Source organism: Struthio camelus, chromosome 17, assembly GCF_040807025.1.
Source record: "Struthio camelus isolate bStrCam1 chromosome 17, bStrCam1.hap1, whole genome shotgun sequence".
Classification (NCBI taxonomy): Eukaryota; Metazoa; Chordata; class Aves; order Struthioniformes; family Struthionidae; genus Struthio; species Struthio camelus.
The window spans coordinates 4,829,033-4,844,625 of record NC_090958.1 but is presented as its reverse complement, the minus strand read 5'-3'; the positions used below and the strand labels follow the sequence as shown (position 1 = coordinate 4,844,625).

The window sequence follows — 15,593 nt, the reverse complement described above, 5'->3', positions numbered from 1 at the left end:
GAATCACTGGAAAATCAGGCAGGGGTTGAAAGCAGAGGACGTTTCCGACACGCAGAGCTGCCAGCCTGCAGTAACCCCGCGGCGCCGGTCGCACGGCGCTGCCCTGGCCGCGAGCGGGGCCGCGGCGGCACCCAGAGGCCGTCCTTGCTGGGGCAACGCCAGCGTCGGCGGCTCCCCGGCTGCCGCCGGCTCTCGGCCCTCCTTCGGGCCGGCCGGAGAGCGGGGCTGGCCCGGGGCGGCCGGCGGTGGCAGTGACGGGTGCCAGCCCGGCTCCCGCGCGCCCGAAGGGTCCCGCAGCGGCGCGCCGAACCGGGCTCGCGCAGGGGCCGGGAGCGGAGCCGGCGGGACCTGCCGCTTCTCGCCCTCGCCGGTCCGCAGGTGCGAGCCCAGCGGCGCGGGAGGCTGTCCCCCGGCCGAGCCGCGCATCCAGGAGCAACGCGCTCGGCTTCCCGCCGCAGCCGCCTCCGGCGCGTCCGGGGGAGAACGGCCAAGTTCGGTGCCGCGGAGCCCCTGGGCCAGGGGCCGGCCTGCCGGTGACGCCGGTCCCAGGCGCGGCGGCAGCGATGGAGTCCAGCTCCCGCTTGCTGCCGGCCGCCTGCGGAGCCCGTCCGCAAACGGCCCCCTCCGCAGCACTCCTGCGGCCGGCCCCCGCGCTCGGGGCAGCCGTCCCGCGGCAGCCGCTCACGTCACCGTTGGGAGCAGCCGGGGCCGGCGGCGGTCTAGGAGCGCCTGGCCCGCTTGTCGCCCCTGGGGCCTCTTCTCGACCCTCGCCGCTGCCGCCGCTTTTCCTGGCGCTCCCGGAGGCCCTTGGCGTCCAGGGCCGTGCTCAGTTTGCTCATGAAGCGGGAGTAGCTCCAGAGGACTTTGCATCCTTCCAGCTTCTGCTGGAAGACCTTGGTCACGGCCGGCTTCTGGGGGAGGGCGACGCGGAGGGGCGCGATGCCCCAGGCTCGCAGCAGGCCCTCGAGGTTGTTGAGGAGCCCTCGCACCTTCAGGTGGGTGGCGGTGAGCCTCCGGAGGAGCTCGGCCCCGGGAGCGTTGAGCTCTCGCTGGTGCTGCAAGATGGTCTGCAGGGCCCGCTCCACGTGCTCCATGGCCCCGTAGAGGTCCTGCAGCGCGCCGGGCGCCAGCGGGTCCGCCACGTCGCCCCGGGGCAGCCCCTCCAGCCACTTGCTGCTTCGGCATATCTTGTTCACGTTCAACCTCTGGTTGGTCTCCTGCCAAGGGGAAAGCTAGGAGGTCGTCGCCGCCCGGACGGGAGCCGCTGCCCGGAGCTGCCCGGGGTCCCGGCGGCGGGGACAAGCGCCGGAGGAGAGCGGTGACCCCTCCGCGCTGTCCCCTCCCAAGGGCGCCGCAGCGAGCCCCCACTTACGTAGAAGACGAAAAGCTCCTGCGCGTCCTCGGCCATGTGCCGCACCAGCGAGTGGGTCTGCTGCAGGTAGGAGGGCTGGGCGCTCCTGCTGGCGTTGGCGGGCACCGCGCAGAGGAGGAGGAGACCTTCGGCCACGGCTGGGGAGGGAGAGCAGGGAGCGGGGGGACTCGGCGTCACTGTCACTGCTTGCGGAGACCCGCCCGCGGCAGGGGCCTAGCCTCGCGCCCCCGGGGGGGCCCGGCCCAGCCTGGGTGACAGCCCAAAGCTTCCCGGGAGAAAGGCGACGCGGGGAGGGGCCGGGGCCGTGGGGGCCGAGCACGTCCCGCAGCCGCCGGGGCGAGCGCGGGGCCCGCGGGTGGCTGCTCCGGCCCCGGAGACGGCCCCGGGGCACGGGGCGAGTCAGGCGCGGAGATTTCTCCCCAGATTGGCGCGGCGGCGGGGCCTTTCGGCACGTCCGCCCTCCCCGGCGGGGGGTGCCCGTGGCCGCTGGGGTGGTATCCTGCAGGAGGCACCCGTGGGCGCGAGGCGCTGCGGGACCACCAGCGACCCCGGGGCTGCGAGGAGGAGGAGGAGGAGGAAGAGGGGGGCACCCGCGCTGCCGTGCACCTCGCTGTCCCCAGCCCCGCCGGGGCCGGGTGGCTGGTGCCGGGGGCCGAGGGAGAGCACGGGCACTCTTTCTGGGTGCACTGCGCGGCTCAGCCCGGCGTTAGCGCCAGGTGGGACCCAGCATCCTTCCTCCTGCCCGAAACGGGCCCGAAAGCTGGCCCGCTCCCGCCCGGCCGGCCCGCCGCCGCGCGAAGCATCTCGCTTTGCTCCCCGCTGCCCCCGGAGCGGCAAAGGGACCCAGAGAGCCGGCGACGGGGGCGGGCAGAGCCCCCCTCGCTCCCCTTCCCGCTCGCCACCAGGAAGAGGCGCCCCGTGGCCAGAAAGGTCCCCGCCGCGCGTTGCCCACTCGCGCCGCCGGGAGAGGAAAGCGCGAGCAGGCTCAGCGAGACACGCTGCCGTTTCCGAGTGACTCAGCCCCGCAGCGGGCCGTGCCGCCGCGCTCCCCCGCGTGGCTGCTGCCGGGGCCAGCTCAAGCGGGCAGCTGAGCGCAGCAGCAGCCGCGCCAGCGCGCGAGCGAGAGGGTAGTTGCGGGCCGCCGGCGGCGACCTACCTGCGAGCACGCCCAGGGGCCGCGCGTTGCACCGCATGTTCGGGGCAGGGTGTTGCTGAGCAGTGCTGCAAGGCGCGCGAGCCACTTCCTTACTGGTCGCTTATGGGGAAGCTCGCCTTTTAAAGTGCACTGATTAGCCACCACCTACAAAGGAGGCACCCAGATTCAACGGAAAGAAATACAGAAGTGAAGCGATGACCGGGGGCCAATGAGCGGGGTGAGCCGCGCCGGGGGGAGGAAACGATGCCGGCCGGCCCATGGTTTTGTTCTTCGATTCAGTTCCTCGAGGGAGTCCTCGCAGGTCCACGCCGCGCTCCGGGGGGCCGGCGGACCCCCCGCTCGCCCGGGCCCTGCTGCCCCAGCGCGGCATTAGCTGCGAGCCCAACGGTGCCGTAGGAAAGAGCCTCTTTGAGTCAGCCCGGTTTCACTGATCTCTTTGTTCAAAGGGGGCAGCTGGCAGTAACCGTAGCTGCACGTTAAACGGAAAACAGCCTCCGCTACCTGCCCCGAAACTGTAACGCAAAAACTGCCGCGCCGAGACCGTTGGCAGTGGCGGCTCCTGCAGCCGAGCCGGGGCTGAGACGTCCTGTCCCGCTCCCCAGTGCGGCGCGGCCGGGAGCTGTGCCGCGGTGCGGGGCCGCCAGCCCCCCAGGCTGCTGGTGCAGCGCCCTGGCGCGGCGAAGGGCCGGGGAGCGGGTGCCGTGCGCGGGGGCACCGGGTCTGGGGCGGCAGTGGGGCCTGGGAGGCTTTTGCATGGATGCTTTAGCCAGGAAAGCTCTGCTGCACTGTGCTGCACTGTGCCGTGCCGTGCCGTGCTGTGCCATGCTGTGCCGCGCTGCACTGTTCTGCACTGTGCCGTGCCGTGCCGTGCCGTGCCGTGCTGTGCCGCGCTGCACTGTTCTGCACTGTGCCGTGCTGTGCCGTGCCAGCCCTGGCCTGCTGCTGCGGCACAGCATGCCAGGCAAGCCGCAGTCTAGCAGCTGCCCTCGGGCCATAGCTGAAAATACGGCCTGGGAGGGAAGGCGCCATCAGAAGAGGCAGGGTGAGCGGAGCCGGCGGGCTTGGAGGCCACCGGCGCGTGCGGTGGTGGCAGGGATGGCCCGGGGACCGCTGCTGACGCCGGCGATGCTCCAGAGGATGCTCTTCCCATCAGAGCCCGGCTCCGGGGCTGCCGGGGCTGGAAACGTCGTCTTGCCCCACGTGCCCGGGTCGGGAGCCGGGGCGCTGCCGCCGGAGCCGTACGTGGTAAACCCGAAAGCGGAGGCGGGGGGGCCGCAGGCGGCGGCGGGGGGGGGGACGCCGCGGTGCACGGCAGCGGCGGAGGAAGTGGTCTGCTGACTAAGGCGACGGAGGGGACGCCGCGGCGCACGCCCCAGCGCCCCGGCCGCGGGGAGGGACGTGCCGGCGGGCGCCGCCGGCCCCCGCGCAGGTGTTTCCTGGAGGGAGACCCCCGCGGCGGGGCCGGGGCCGCCGGGGTGGTGGTGGTGGTGGGTCCCCGTTCCCACCCGGCCGCGTCCCTGCTGCCGGCCGGAGCCCCGCTGGGCTGCCGGGGCCGGGCCGCGCTTGCGGGGAAGGAAATGCAATCGCCGGGGGGTCAGGGGCAGAGGCCGGGCTCGCGCGGGGCCGCGGCGTTGCAGGCGGCCGGGGCCGCCGGGGTCAGGGGAAGCGCACGCGGGCAGCAGCCGCCGCCGCCGCCCCGCAGCTGGCAGCGGGGTGCCGGCGCGGCCGCCCCGGTCTGCTGCGTAAGAGTTGTGCAACGCCGGCGGGCGAAAACTGAGCCGCTGCTTCTGCGAAATTGTATTTTATTTTATCGGGCGCTGTTACAATTACTAGGAGGCCGCAGCAAAGCCGCCCGCCCCGGGCTGACGGCGGCTGACGCCGCCCCCCGACGAGCCCGCCAGCGGCCCCGACCGGCGGCTGGTTTCTCGGGGAGGAAGAGGGGCCGAGGCCGCGAAGGCCCCTCGGCTCAGCGCTGCGCCAGCCCGAGCCGCCCGCCGCGGCCCCGAAAGCCCCCTCCTCAAGGGCCGGCGCCGGCTTCGCAGCGCGCCCTTCGGCCTCCCCTTGACGCCACGCCATCTCGCTTTTTCGCAGGTGCCTTTTCCCCCCCCGCTTCGCCCCCCCCCCCGGTGCCAGCCGGGATTTTCCCGGAGTCGCCGGCCCTGGCAGCGCCAGGCGGGCGGCGGGAGCTGCACCTCGGCCTCGCGCCTGGGCCCCGCTCGCGCCCCTGCCCGGGCCGTGGAGCGTCGCGGGGCAGAGCAGCGCGCCGGTCCCTGCCGCGCCGCCCTGCCTCGGCCCGGCACCCGCTGGCAGCCCCGCGCCCGGGCGGCCCGGGCGGCCGGCGCTGCCTTTCTGGCCGGCACAGGAAGCCACCCGAAGCAGAATTTGCACTTTCGGATCGGATGGCCCCTGCGAGGGGAGGGAAAACCAGAAATAACATCTCCTTCGGAACGGAAGAGAGAAGCAGTGAGTCATTTCCAGACGAAGAAACGTTTCCTTTTCCCAAAATTTCTCCCCCCGCCGCCCCGCCGACCTGCAGAACTCACCGCGGCAGGAGAGGCGGAGGCTGCGGTGCCTTGGCTGCCGGCGGCGGCCTCCCGCCTCCCCGGGGCGGGCAGGGCGTCCCCGTCCCCGTCCCCGTCCCCTGGCAGCGAGGTGGCCGGGGCAGCAGGCCCCGGGCGTCGGGGGCTGCTGGAGATGAGCCGGGAGCAAGGTTCCCGCGGCCTGGTGCTCCTCCGCCACCACCGCTCGGCTCCTCTGCCCTCAGCCGCGGCCCGGGTTTCTCTGCGGTGGTGCCTCCGAGGGGACCTCTGGGTCTTCTTTCCATCTCGTCCCCTCCAGCCACTGCCGTATCTCCACTAGAAAACGAATGAGGGCCAGAGGCCAAATGGCCCAGGTTGGTCGTTTCCCCGGGGCCGGATCCTCCTCCTCTTCCAGGCGTCATCTGGGAAAGTGTTAGCTGGCACCGGCCACATCCGTGCTGGTGCCTGCGCAACCAAGCAAGCGGCTTGGGGACGTGTGTGCCATGGCATGGTCTCGCTATGCAGGGCAGCTATGACCATCAGGGCTGCTCCAGCACGCACCTCCCCATGGTGCCAAGCACGTGCGAGGCTGCAGCGGCCATCTCTGCAGTCCTGGCTCCGCTGGACCCCAAGTCATGATGGGCCTTTGCGGCCCCAAGGGCGCTGATGGGACCAGGGAAGGAGGGAGCTGCCACGGCCTCCTCCAGTGGGCCCGGCATGGCTGCCAGGGACAGGCGTTGGGCACAGGCTCACAGACGCATCTGGCCAGGCTAGGGGCTGTCTCACGCTGGCCTGGGGGGGCTGCCAAAGGCTGTAAACAGGACAATGCTGGAGGGAAGAAGGATCCAGAAATTCCTTGTCTCCAGGAGAAATCACACCAGCTTGACAAAGGCAATTTATTCATCCATCCACCTACCCATCCACCCACCCACCTATCCATCCATCCACCTATCCATCCATTCACCTACCCATCCACCCACCCACCCATCCATTCCCCCACCCACCTATCCATCCATCCACCTATCCATCTATTCACCTACCCATCCACCCACCCACCCATCCATTCCCCCACCCACCTATCCATCCATCCACCTATCCATCCATTCACCTACCCATCCACCCACCCACCCATCCATTCCCCCACCCACCTATCCATCCATCCACCTATCCATCCATTCACCTACCCATCCACCCACCCACCCATCCATTCCCCCACTCATCCATCCATTCATCTACCCATCTACCTACCGATCTATCCACCTATCCATCTACCTATCCATCCACCCCAACCATCCACCCATCCATCTACCCCATTCATCCATCCACCCACCCATCCATACCTCCACCTATCTATCCATCCATCCATCCACCGATCCATCCATCTACCCAACCATCCATCCATCCCCCTAGCTATACCAAGACCAAGCTGGCTGCTCATCCACTCACAGCCACAGCCCACGTCATGCCACACGCGGGTGTGTGATGTCTGGGACAGGACCAGCCAGGCCATGGCCATGGTGAAGCGAGCTGGGTTGGCCGTGGTCCTTGGGGCCTGCATGCTAGCACCGGGGCCCCGACCAGCACTGAGGATCCCCTCCAGAAGAGACCCCCAGAGCTGCAGGACAGCGACGCCATCTCTGCACCACCCTGAGCCTTGCACAGGGAAAATCAAAGGGGTTTCCGTGGGGCCTGCACCACGCAAAGCAGGAAACGCTGAGATCCAGCAGGCTCATTGCATGACTCCAAAAGCCAGGGGAAAGCCCTGGAGCCGGGCTGCTACCCCAAGGCCGCCCAGAGAGGTGCACGGTGCTGTACGCGGATGGCTCATCCCCTTAAGTCAGCGGCCGGGGAAGCGCAGCACCGCCGCGGGGCCGGGTGGCAGCTCTTTGCCGCCGCAGCCCTCCGCCGGGAAGAAGGAAACGGAGGGAGCAGCCGACCCCGCGCACCGATGGGAGGAGGACGAAGATGAAAGAGGAGCGCGTCGTGGAAGAATGTGCAATACCCAACGCAGTTAAAAATAGAGCCGGTGACCGCATTGGCTGACTGCAGTTTCTTAATCTCCGCGGCGCACGTCACCGCTGTCTCATGACTCTGGAAAAGCGAGTGAGACAGGAAGGAAAGAGGCTGGGGACTTCGTAGGAACTCGAGGTCTCGCAAGCGCAGGCCGGAGCGAGCCCCCGGGCCGGGGCAGAGGGGGGCAGCGGGCCGACTGCCCGGCGGGGCCGCAGGGGGCCGCGGTGCCCGTCCGCCCGGCCTGGCCGCAGCGCCCCGGGGCGCAGGTGCCCCCGCCCGGGCAGCGCCGGGCCCTCGGGAGCGGGGGGCCGGGGGGTCGCGGGAGTACGTGGTCTCGGGGCCGCGCCGTACGTGAAAAACGGGACTTTTATTGACTCAGTAAAAAAACTCTGGACAAAACAGAGGCCGGAAGAGGCGCCGCTGCCGCAGGGCGCCAGGCAGGAGCACCCGGCCCCGGGCTCCCCGCGAGCGCAGGGGGACGGGGTCGAAACGCGGCGTGGGGCCCCCGCCGGCGGAGCGGGTGCAGGAGACGCGGCCCAGGGGCCCGGCCCGCACCGCCGGGAAACGCCGAGAGCGTCCAGGCCACCTCGGCCCCGGCCCAAAGGGGCCCCGAAAGCAGCCTGCGGCCCGACGGCGCGCGGGCTCCGCCGCCGGGGCAGCTGGGCCTGGCGGGCGGCCCGGCCCCGTCCACCCCGCTCCTGCGGCTGCGATCCCGCCGCCCCAATCCCCCCGAGCGCCGCCGGGCAGAGGAGGGCCGGCCCTGCCCTTCAGCCTCGCCAGCGGCGGTGCGCAGCGCAGCTCGCTCTCTCCTCCCAGCGCGGGCGAACAAGGCGGCGGTGCCGGCCCCGCGGCCGGAGCCGCAAGGAGCAGGCCTGGGCTGGCCGGCGGCGGCAGGAAGAGGGGCCGGGCGGCCGCGCGCCGCCCCGGGGCCGGAGGGAGCGCCCGGGCGAGGGTCCCGCCGCAGGCGCCGGCCGCTATCTGCCGCCCTCCTGGCGTTTCTGGAGCAGCTCGATGACCTCGCTGATGCCTTCCTCGGGGACCTGGAGCGGGGCCGGGGCCCGGCCGGCGTCAGCGCTGCCGCCTCTGGCCGCCGGCCCCGCGCCGGCCCGCCCCGCCGCCGGGCCGGCCCCGGCCTTACCAGGGCGTGATCGAAGTTGAAGGTGCTGATGTAGTACGCCGATATGTCCGCGTCGGCCAGCGGCGCGGCGATCTGCGCCACGATGCCGCACTCGTCTGCGGAGGCAAACGGCCCCCCCCCCCGGTGACCCAGGGGACGCGTGCCAGCAGCCGGGACGTCCGGGGCGAAGGCACGCGGGGACGGCCCCGGAGGCCGAGGCTGAAGCTGCAGCAAGCGCCCAGCTCTGCTCCGGAGCAACCGCGAGAGCGGCCGGCGGGGGGGGGGGGACTCAGCCCCCAGGGGCGGCGGCGGCGGCGGGGCCGGGGGTGCTGAGCACCACGCGGACACCCAACCCCGCCGGAGCGCTGCCGGCCTTGCCCCCGTCCCTTCAGCCCTCTGCAAGGAGGCTGCCGCAGCGAGGGCCGCGCGGCCCCGACCCCGCGGCGCAGGGCAGGGCGGCGGAGCGGCGGCGACGCTTACCGAAGCCCAGGGGCTGCCCGCCGATGCGCACCATGCGCCAGAGCTCCCGCGTGGAGCTGGTCAGCAGCAGGTCGCTGGGGAACCTGGAAGAGCGGCGGCGGGGGGGGGGGGACCCTGAGCGCAACCCCCCCCGCGGAGCCGGGGCCCTGCGACGGGCTCTCCGCAGCGCACCCACCTCTTCTGGGTTTCCGCATCCATCACGATCGAGATGTAGCCCTCGATGAGCGAGAAGGCGAAGAAGGTGATGGTGTCGAGGTCCTGGCTGCCGGGCACGGCCTCCTTCGGGGGGCTGCCGAGAGAGGCGGCGGCGTGAGGGGCACGGGCAGCGCAGCACCCTGGGGCGCTAGCCTCTGCTAGCGTCACAGCTGGGCGTCTCACCGCCACCCCCGCCCGGGGCGGAGGGCACCCGGAGCAAGGGCCCGTGTGCTCTGCGCTTCGTAACCCTGCACCCTTGCGTGCTCCCAGGCGCCTGCACCAGGTGAAACGTAAGGTTTAACCCCAAGGGAAGGTGGATCCCCAGGCGTCGCGTCCCCGTGGGGACCCAGCAGGCAACACCGCAGAGCTGCAACGGCCAGCAAGTCCCGATCAGGAGCAGAGCCTCGCCGCCGGCCCCCGTGCACGGTTGCAAACGGCCTTTTGCAAAAGGTTTCCTATTTTGCAATAACTCCCCTGTCCGGGCTTTGCTGCAAGAGGTGGCCTCTTCCCCCGGCTCGGCAGCGCTCAGAGCCAGCCCGGCTGGCGGGATGCTCCGAGGGACTCCCGTCTGCCGGGGGCGGCCGGCCCGGCCAGCCGCAGGGCCCGCAGCACCCGGGCGGCTGCGCACCGGGACGCCCTTGGCAGAGCAGAGCCAGCGTGCCAAACGCACCCAGAGCTTGAAAGCGGTGGGAGCAGAAGGCAGGAGGAGACACCCCGCTTCCCTCGGCGGCTGGTCCAGGTAGGCCAGAGCGGGGCAGCAGATCCCAAATACCCATAGCACCTGCTTACACCCATGGTGCAAACCGTGACCGCAGCCATCGGTCGGAGGACCCCTGCCCGCCCCGCACCAGCCCTCCCGGCCCGCACCCCCCGCGCAGGGCACAGCACCGCGAGCCCCAGACCCCTTCCAGCACGGCGTGCCGGGAAGGACCTGGTGCGCGTGCCACCGCCAGCGCAGGGTTCCCGTGCCTGGTCACCCGCAGGCACCCGCGCAGGGTGCCAGCACCCGCGGGGACCCACCTGGGGGAGTAGAAGAGGACGTCAATGAGCATGGTGGCGATGGCGGGCAGCGTGTCGGGCGCCACGGCCAGGACGCAGAAGCGGTTCCGCGGGCTCTGCACAGGGTGCACGGTGGGGCTGGCGGCTGGCGGGCGACGGCGAGCTGTCACCCCGGGGCAGGGCCCCCCGGGCGGCCCCGGCGGCGCCACCAGCCCGGCTGCTCGGGGAGAGCGGGGGGACAGCGCAGCAGTGCCCCGCGGCGGCGGCGGGAGCAGCCCGGCGGCCGGCCGCCGCGCCGCTCACCCGGCTTGGCCTTGAGGAAGCCGTTGGTGCCGTCGCGGCGCTCGACGGGGACGGACTCGCCGTTCTCCTCCTGGTAGATGTCGAACTCGCCCGCCAGCGTGTGGATCACCACGGGCAGGTCCTTCTCCCGCACCTGGAGCGCGGCGGAGGCAGCGCTACGGGCGCTTCCCTCGGCCGCCCCCTTTCCCAGCCGGGCCACAGCACCCGCACGGCCGAGGGCGGCAGCGACGGGCACGGCCGCACCGCGGCGCCCTGCCGGGCGCACAGTCCCCGGAGGGTGCACGCGCACCCGCCGCGGGCGATCGCCCACCGCCCGCCCGCCCGCCCGCGCGGGGCTCACCAGGATGAAGTCCGTCTGGTACGTGGAGAGCATGAGCACCGAGACGTTGTGCTCGGCCAGCGGAGCGATGACCGACTTGGCGATCTTGGTGACGCCGGTGGCCTGGCAGCCGGAGGGGGCCCTGCCGTTGGACACGACGCTGAGCACCAGCCACGTCGAGTCGGCCACCTGCATGAACTCCGAGGGCGGCAGCTCTGCAAACGGGAGGGCCGGAAAGGGGAAACTGAGGCAGCAGGGCCGAGGAAGAGCAAGGCTGCGCGTGGCGGCTGGCGAGAGCCCGCCAGGCTTCCAGCGCGGCCGGGAGCCGCTGCATCGGCCGCCCCAGGGCGGCGGGGCGGCGCGGACGATACAGCGCCGGCCTCGCAGGCAGCCAGGTGACCGCCCGCCCAGCCCCAGGCACCCCGTCCCCACGCGCCCCCCTGCCGGCTCCGAGAGCCGCCGAGGCGCCCGCGGCCCCGCGGGAACCGGCGCTGCTCCGGGGCGCCGGGAACGGGCGAAGCCCCAGCTCGCCCCGCCGGCCGCGGCGGGGAGCGACCAGAGGGCAACGGGGGCTGCAAGCCGAGCCGGCACGGCGGGGGGACAACCGGGGGCGGGGGGGCGCCAGGCTCGCGTTACGCCTCCATTGAACCCAGCACAGCGCCAACCCGGGGCGCCGCTCGCACCGGAGCCGGCACCACCCGGGACACGGCCGTCGCCCGGACGGGCAGCGGCGCCCCCTCCCCGTCTCAAGGGACGGAGCCGCCGGCAAAGCGGCGCGGCGCCCGGCCCCGCTCCCCGCGGCGCTCGGCGGATGCAGCTCGGCAGCCCCGGCGGGAGCAGGGCGTCAGGCGGCCCGGGGAAACCGCGGGCCCTTCGCGATAGCTCTAATAGCGTCAGGCTTACAACGCCGCAGCCGGTGCCCCCGACCCCCGGCGGCTTTCCCCCCAGCTTCAGGCTGCCGCGGAGGGAGCGCCGAGGGTGGGAGAGCCCCTTCCCCCGGTGCGGGAAGGGCGGCTGCCCCAGCGCCCGCCGGCGCCCGGGACCGCGGCGCCTTCTGGGGCGAGAAGTTTCCTTCAGCCCGACGTGGGGAAGGGGCTGCCCCGAGGCACAGAGGCCGAACGCCCGAGAGCGGCCAGCCTGAATCCATTAGTGAGATGAGCTGCAGGGGGCTCAGCAGCCTACACCCGGATGTAGAGAGACGGAGCATGAGTTTAGCCCCAGGCAAGAGCAGGGCCAAGGCCATGAAGCCTCCAAGCCCCAGACTTCTCTCTGCTGCCCGCACCGGCTGCCCCGAGCCGGCCGCGAGGCCAAGATGGGCGTCAGGGCGCGCAGCTCCCCGGAAGCAGGGACGGGGGTCTGCGACGTTGCTGCCCCCAGACCGCGGCGGCCCCCGCCCGGGCAGGGAGGCCTCACGAAGCCAGACCGTGCCAGGGACGCTCGGGGACCGGGGCACTGTCCCCAGCGCCGCGCCACCGCGGGCCGGGCACCAGGGCGGCTGCTGCTGCTGGAGGGGCCCAAGGGCGCTCGCGGGCTCCTCCCTGCCGGCAGCCCCTCTCGCCCGGGAGGGACGGATGCGGCCCACGCTCTTCCTCAGGCGTTTCGTTCCGACGCCGGCTCCCCAGCCCCGGGCGCTGCACGAAGGGGCGGGCGGTACCCCACGGGGTGGGACCACTCGCCCTGCAGAGCGGCATCCCCAGGACCCGCTTCCCCGCCACGGCGCGACACCCCCACCGCGTCCCCTGGACAGCTCCCGGGGCTGGGAACCGCAGAAAAGCCCTGTCGCCCCAGGCGAGCGCTGCTCCCCGCGCGCCCAGCGGGTGGGCAACCCCGTGCTTCAGCTGGGGTCTGCAGTGGAGCCGGGCTGAGGAGGCAAACTCATCACAGCAGTGACCGCCCGGAGCAAGGGGAGCCTCCTCCGTCCCAAAGCCCTGGCATCCTGCTGCTCCAGGGCGGCCGCCGCCGCGGCTGGAAGGAAGCGCCGGGGCCCAGGGGGCTCTGCCGGCGCCGAGAGCAGCCCGGCCGACCTCCGCCGCGCCAGCGACGTAGCCGCGATCCGTCCCGGCGTCCCCGGGGCCCGAACGCAGGCGGAGAGGCGCAAGCCGGGCTGCCGGACCGCCACCGCCCCGGCGGCATCGGGCCCGACCGGGCGCCCCCAGCCGGGCCTGGCACCCGTGCTGCCGAAACCGTCGCTCGGGGCAGGATCTCGAGGTCTCCTGGTTCACGGCCGGGAAGGCGCCCGCCGCCCGCCCGCGGCTCCCAAGGCCGGCGGGCTCCTCCGCTGGCGGCCGCGCGGCGGTACGGCAAGCTGCCGCGGCTCCCAAGGCCGGGGCGCCCGCAGCGCCGAGGAAGAAACGTGCTCGGCTTCGAGGGGCCCCGGCGGGGGGGGGCCCGCCGCCGCCGCGCAGGCGTTGCCCCCGCCGGAGCGGCCGCTGCTCCTTCCCGGGGAAGGCAGGCGGGGAGGCGCGCGGGGCGGCTGCGCTGCCGCCCGCCCTGTCCTAGCGCGTCCCACTAATCGCTTTTCAAGAGCGCCGGGAGCCGCAAGGCGGCGGCTGCTCCATGGGGCCGGCTGGAGCCGCCGCGGCAGGTTGCGGACGAGCTGCGGGCCCCGCGGCGCGGAGACGCCAGCCGTGCCAACGGCGGCGGCACCGCAGCCCGCTCCGGCATGGGGGGACAGCCAGCGCCCCCCGCGCGCGCGGCCGCTTCCCCCGGCCCCTGGCTCGGCGGCGCACGGACAAGACGCAGCAGCGAATCCCCCCAAAACTAAGGGCGGGGGGTGGCGAGCGAGCCGCTGGGGCAGCGGCGAGGCGGCAGGGCCGCGGCAGCAGGCTGGGCCCCGCGCGGGGAGGCGGCGGCGGCGCTGGCAGCCCCCGGCCCGTGGGGGCCCGCCGAGGCCGGGCCGGGCGCCGCGGCCCCATTGTTCTGCGCTTCCCGCCTTGCCCTGGGGACCGCGACCGGCCGGCAAATACGGATCGATAAACAATGCCCGGGGAAGGGCCGCCGCGCGGCCGCGGTCCCCCGAGGCTCCCCCCGCGGCGGGGGGGGACCCGGCGCCGCGGCCCCACGGGCAGCTCGCGGGCTCTGCCGGCGAACGGCCCCGGGACGGGGGGCGAGCCGGTGCCGCGGGCTCCCGGCGAGGCGGCCCGAGGCCCGGAGCAGCGTCGGCCGCAGGCGGCTGGGTGCCGGGACGCAGCGGGCCCTCGGCGCTGCCGCCGCCGGTGACCCCTGCTCCTTGGGGCACGGCCAAGGAGATAAGATCCCGCCGGCCGGCTGCGGCCGCCGCTGTCCTGCGACAGGAAGGTTTGGGTGGGGGCGGCCGGGAAGGGACCTGCCCCTCCGGCACAGCCCGTTCCGCTGCCGCGGGCCCAGCGCCGGGCCGGCGCCCCGCGCCGCGGCGGACGCACCGGTCCGGTCCAGGCCGAGCCTCGCTGCCCCGGGCGCCTGGGCCGGTGCGGGCCCCCGCGCAGCCCCCCGGGAGGCGGGCGCTGAACGGGCCCCGCGCCGCCCGGCCCCGGCGCTCGCCGGGCAGGCCAGCAACGTGAGAGAGGGCCCGGGGGGAACGTGTTGGAGAGCCCCGTGCTCGCCCGCAGCGGTCTGGCAGCAGCACCCGCTGGCGGCGGCCCTGCCCGTCTCCGCTCCGCGGCCCTCCGAGGCCTGCTGCAACGCGGGCTGCCGGGACGCTTTCCGCACCGCGCTCCTCCGGCAAGTACGCGAAGACGTCGCTTTGTCTTGAAAGCGGTCGTTACCGAGACGAGACCTCTCCGGGGCCAGCTGGAGCATCCCCCAGCGACGGCCGCCGCTGCAGAGGGCGGCTCCGCGCGGGACGGGCGCACGCCAAGGTGCAAGCTACGACTCGCTGCCGGCGGCACAGGTACAAAAGCACAAAGCATCACTGTGGTCCGGGCTCCTGAGTCATCCGGGCGTACGCAGCATCCAACCGAGCTGCCCGCAGAGACACGCCGAGAACTCGCACAACTTGTTTCAGGAGCTCAAACGAGGGCAGAGCCAGGAGCGGACGGCCTCTGCTGCGACGGCAGCGGCGACGCCGGCCCAGGGCGAGCGGCCGCATGGTACCTTTAAAGCCTTCCTCGTCCAGCATGATGGTGTAGTCCTCGGGGGTCTCCGTCAGGCTGAAGAACTTGCAGCTGCCGAGACAGGCGAGCGCTCCGGCAGCAGCTCGGGCCGGGCCGGGCCCCGGGGGCGCCGCCGCCGCCGCCGGAGGAGGAGGATGGGGAGGAAGGACCCGCGGCCCCGCTACCTGCAGCGCTGGGGCAGGAAGAGCAGCTTGACGAGCGGGTGCGTGTAGAGCCAGAGCCCGCGGCGGGCCACGCTCAGCACCCGCACCCGGTGCTCCAGGATGTGCAGGTCCATGGCGAGCCGCGCCGCCCGCCCCCGCCACCGCCGCTTTAAGGGCGGCCCGGTACCGCCCCGCTACCTCCTTGCCCCGGTACTGCCCTGGCCCCCGTACCGCCCCCGGTACCGCCCTGCTACCGCCATGGCCCTGGTACCGCCCTGGCCCCGGTACCGCCCCGGCACCGCCCCGGCACTGCCCCGGCACTGCCCTGGCCCCGGTACCGCCCCGGCACCGCCCCCGGCACCGCCCCCGGTACCGCCCCTGCACCGCCCCGGCACTGCCCTGGTCCCGGTACCGCCCCCGGCACCGCCCCCGGTACCGCCCCTGCACCGCCCCGGTACCGCCCTGGCACCACTCTGGCCCCGGTACCGCCCCGCACCGCCCCCGGCACCGCCCCGGCACTGCCCTGGCCCCGGTACCGCCCCTGCACCGCCCCGGTACCGCCCCCGGTACCGCCCCTGCACCGCCCCGGTACCGCCCTGGCACCACTCTGGCCCCGGTACCGCCCCGCACCGCCCCGGCACCGCCCCGGCACTGCCCTGGCCCCGGTACCGCCCCTGCACCGCCCCGGTACCGCCCCCGGCACCGCCCCTGCACCGCCCCGGTACCGCCCTGGCACCACTCTGGCCCCGGTACCGCCCCGCACCGCCCCGGCACCGCCCCGGCACTGCCCTGGCCCCGGTACCGCCCCTGCACCGCCCCGGTACCGCCCCCGGCACCGCCCCTGCACCGCCCCGGTACCGCCCTGGCACCACTCTGGCCCCGGTAC

The 15,593-nt window shown here is 73.7% G+C and overlaps 2 protein-coding genes across 5 annotated transcripts; both read right to left on the bottom strand.

Annotated features, from left to right (window-relative positions):
• Nucleotides 1-316: 316 nt before the first annotated feature.
• Nucleotides 317-2,672, bottom strand: LOC138061392 (leukemia inhibitory factor-like). Its single transcript, XM_068911216.1, has 3 exons — nt 2,529-2,672; nt 1,373-1,509; nt 317-1,217 (listed from the first exon to the last, which is right to left on the bottom strand). The coding sequence occupies exons 1-3, from the start codon at nt 2,563-2,565 to the stop codon at nt 720-722; spliced, it is 672 nt and encodes a 223-aa protein (XP_068767317.1). The 5' UTR covers nt 2,566-2,672; the 3' UTR covers nt 317-719.
• A 1,651-nt stretch (nt 2,673-4,323) lies between these two features.
• Nucleotides 4,324-14,937, bottom strand: CASTOR1 (cytosolic arginine sensor for mTORC1 subunit 1). 4 transcript variants are annotated; one of them, XR_011135105.1, is made up of 9 exons: nt 14,729-14,937; nt 14,545-14,615; nt 10,495-10,688; nt 10,155-10,287; nt 9,873-9,996; nt 8,833-8,946; nt 8,658-8,740; nt 6,494-7,138; nt 4,788-5,875 (listed from the first exon to the last, which is right to left on the bottom strand). XR_011135105.1 is itself a non-coding variant. In XM_068911214.1 (9 exons), exons 1-9 carry the CDS (start codon nt 14,839-14,841, stop codon nt 8,035-8,037), a joined length of 993 nt encoding a protein of 330 aa, XP_068767315.1. In that variant the 5' UTR covers nt 14,842-14,937; the 3' UTR covers nt 7,943-8,034. The 4 variants fall into 4 exon arrangements, 3 of the variants coding, with proteins under 3 accessions (XP_068767314.1, XP_068767316.1, XP_068767315.1); XM_068911214.1 differs by lacking the exons at nt 4,788-5,875; nt 6,494-7,138 and adding exons at nt 7,943-8,100; nt 8,199-8,293; XM_068911215.1 differs by lacking the exons at nt 4,788-5,875; nt 6,494-7,138; nt 14,545-14,615; nt 14,729-14,937 and adding exons at nt 7,941-8,100; nt 8,199-8,293; nt 14,217-14,530.
• Between the last annotated feature and the right edge of the window lie 656 nt (nt 14,938-15,593).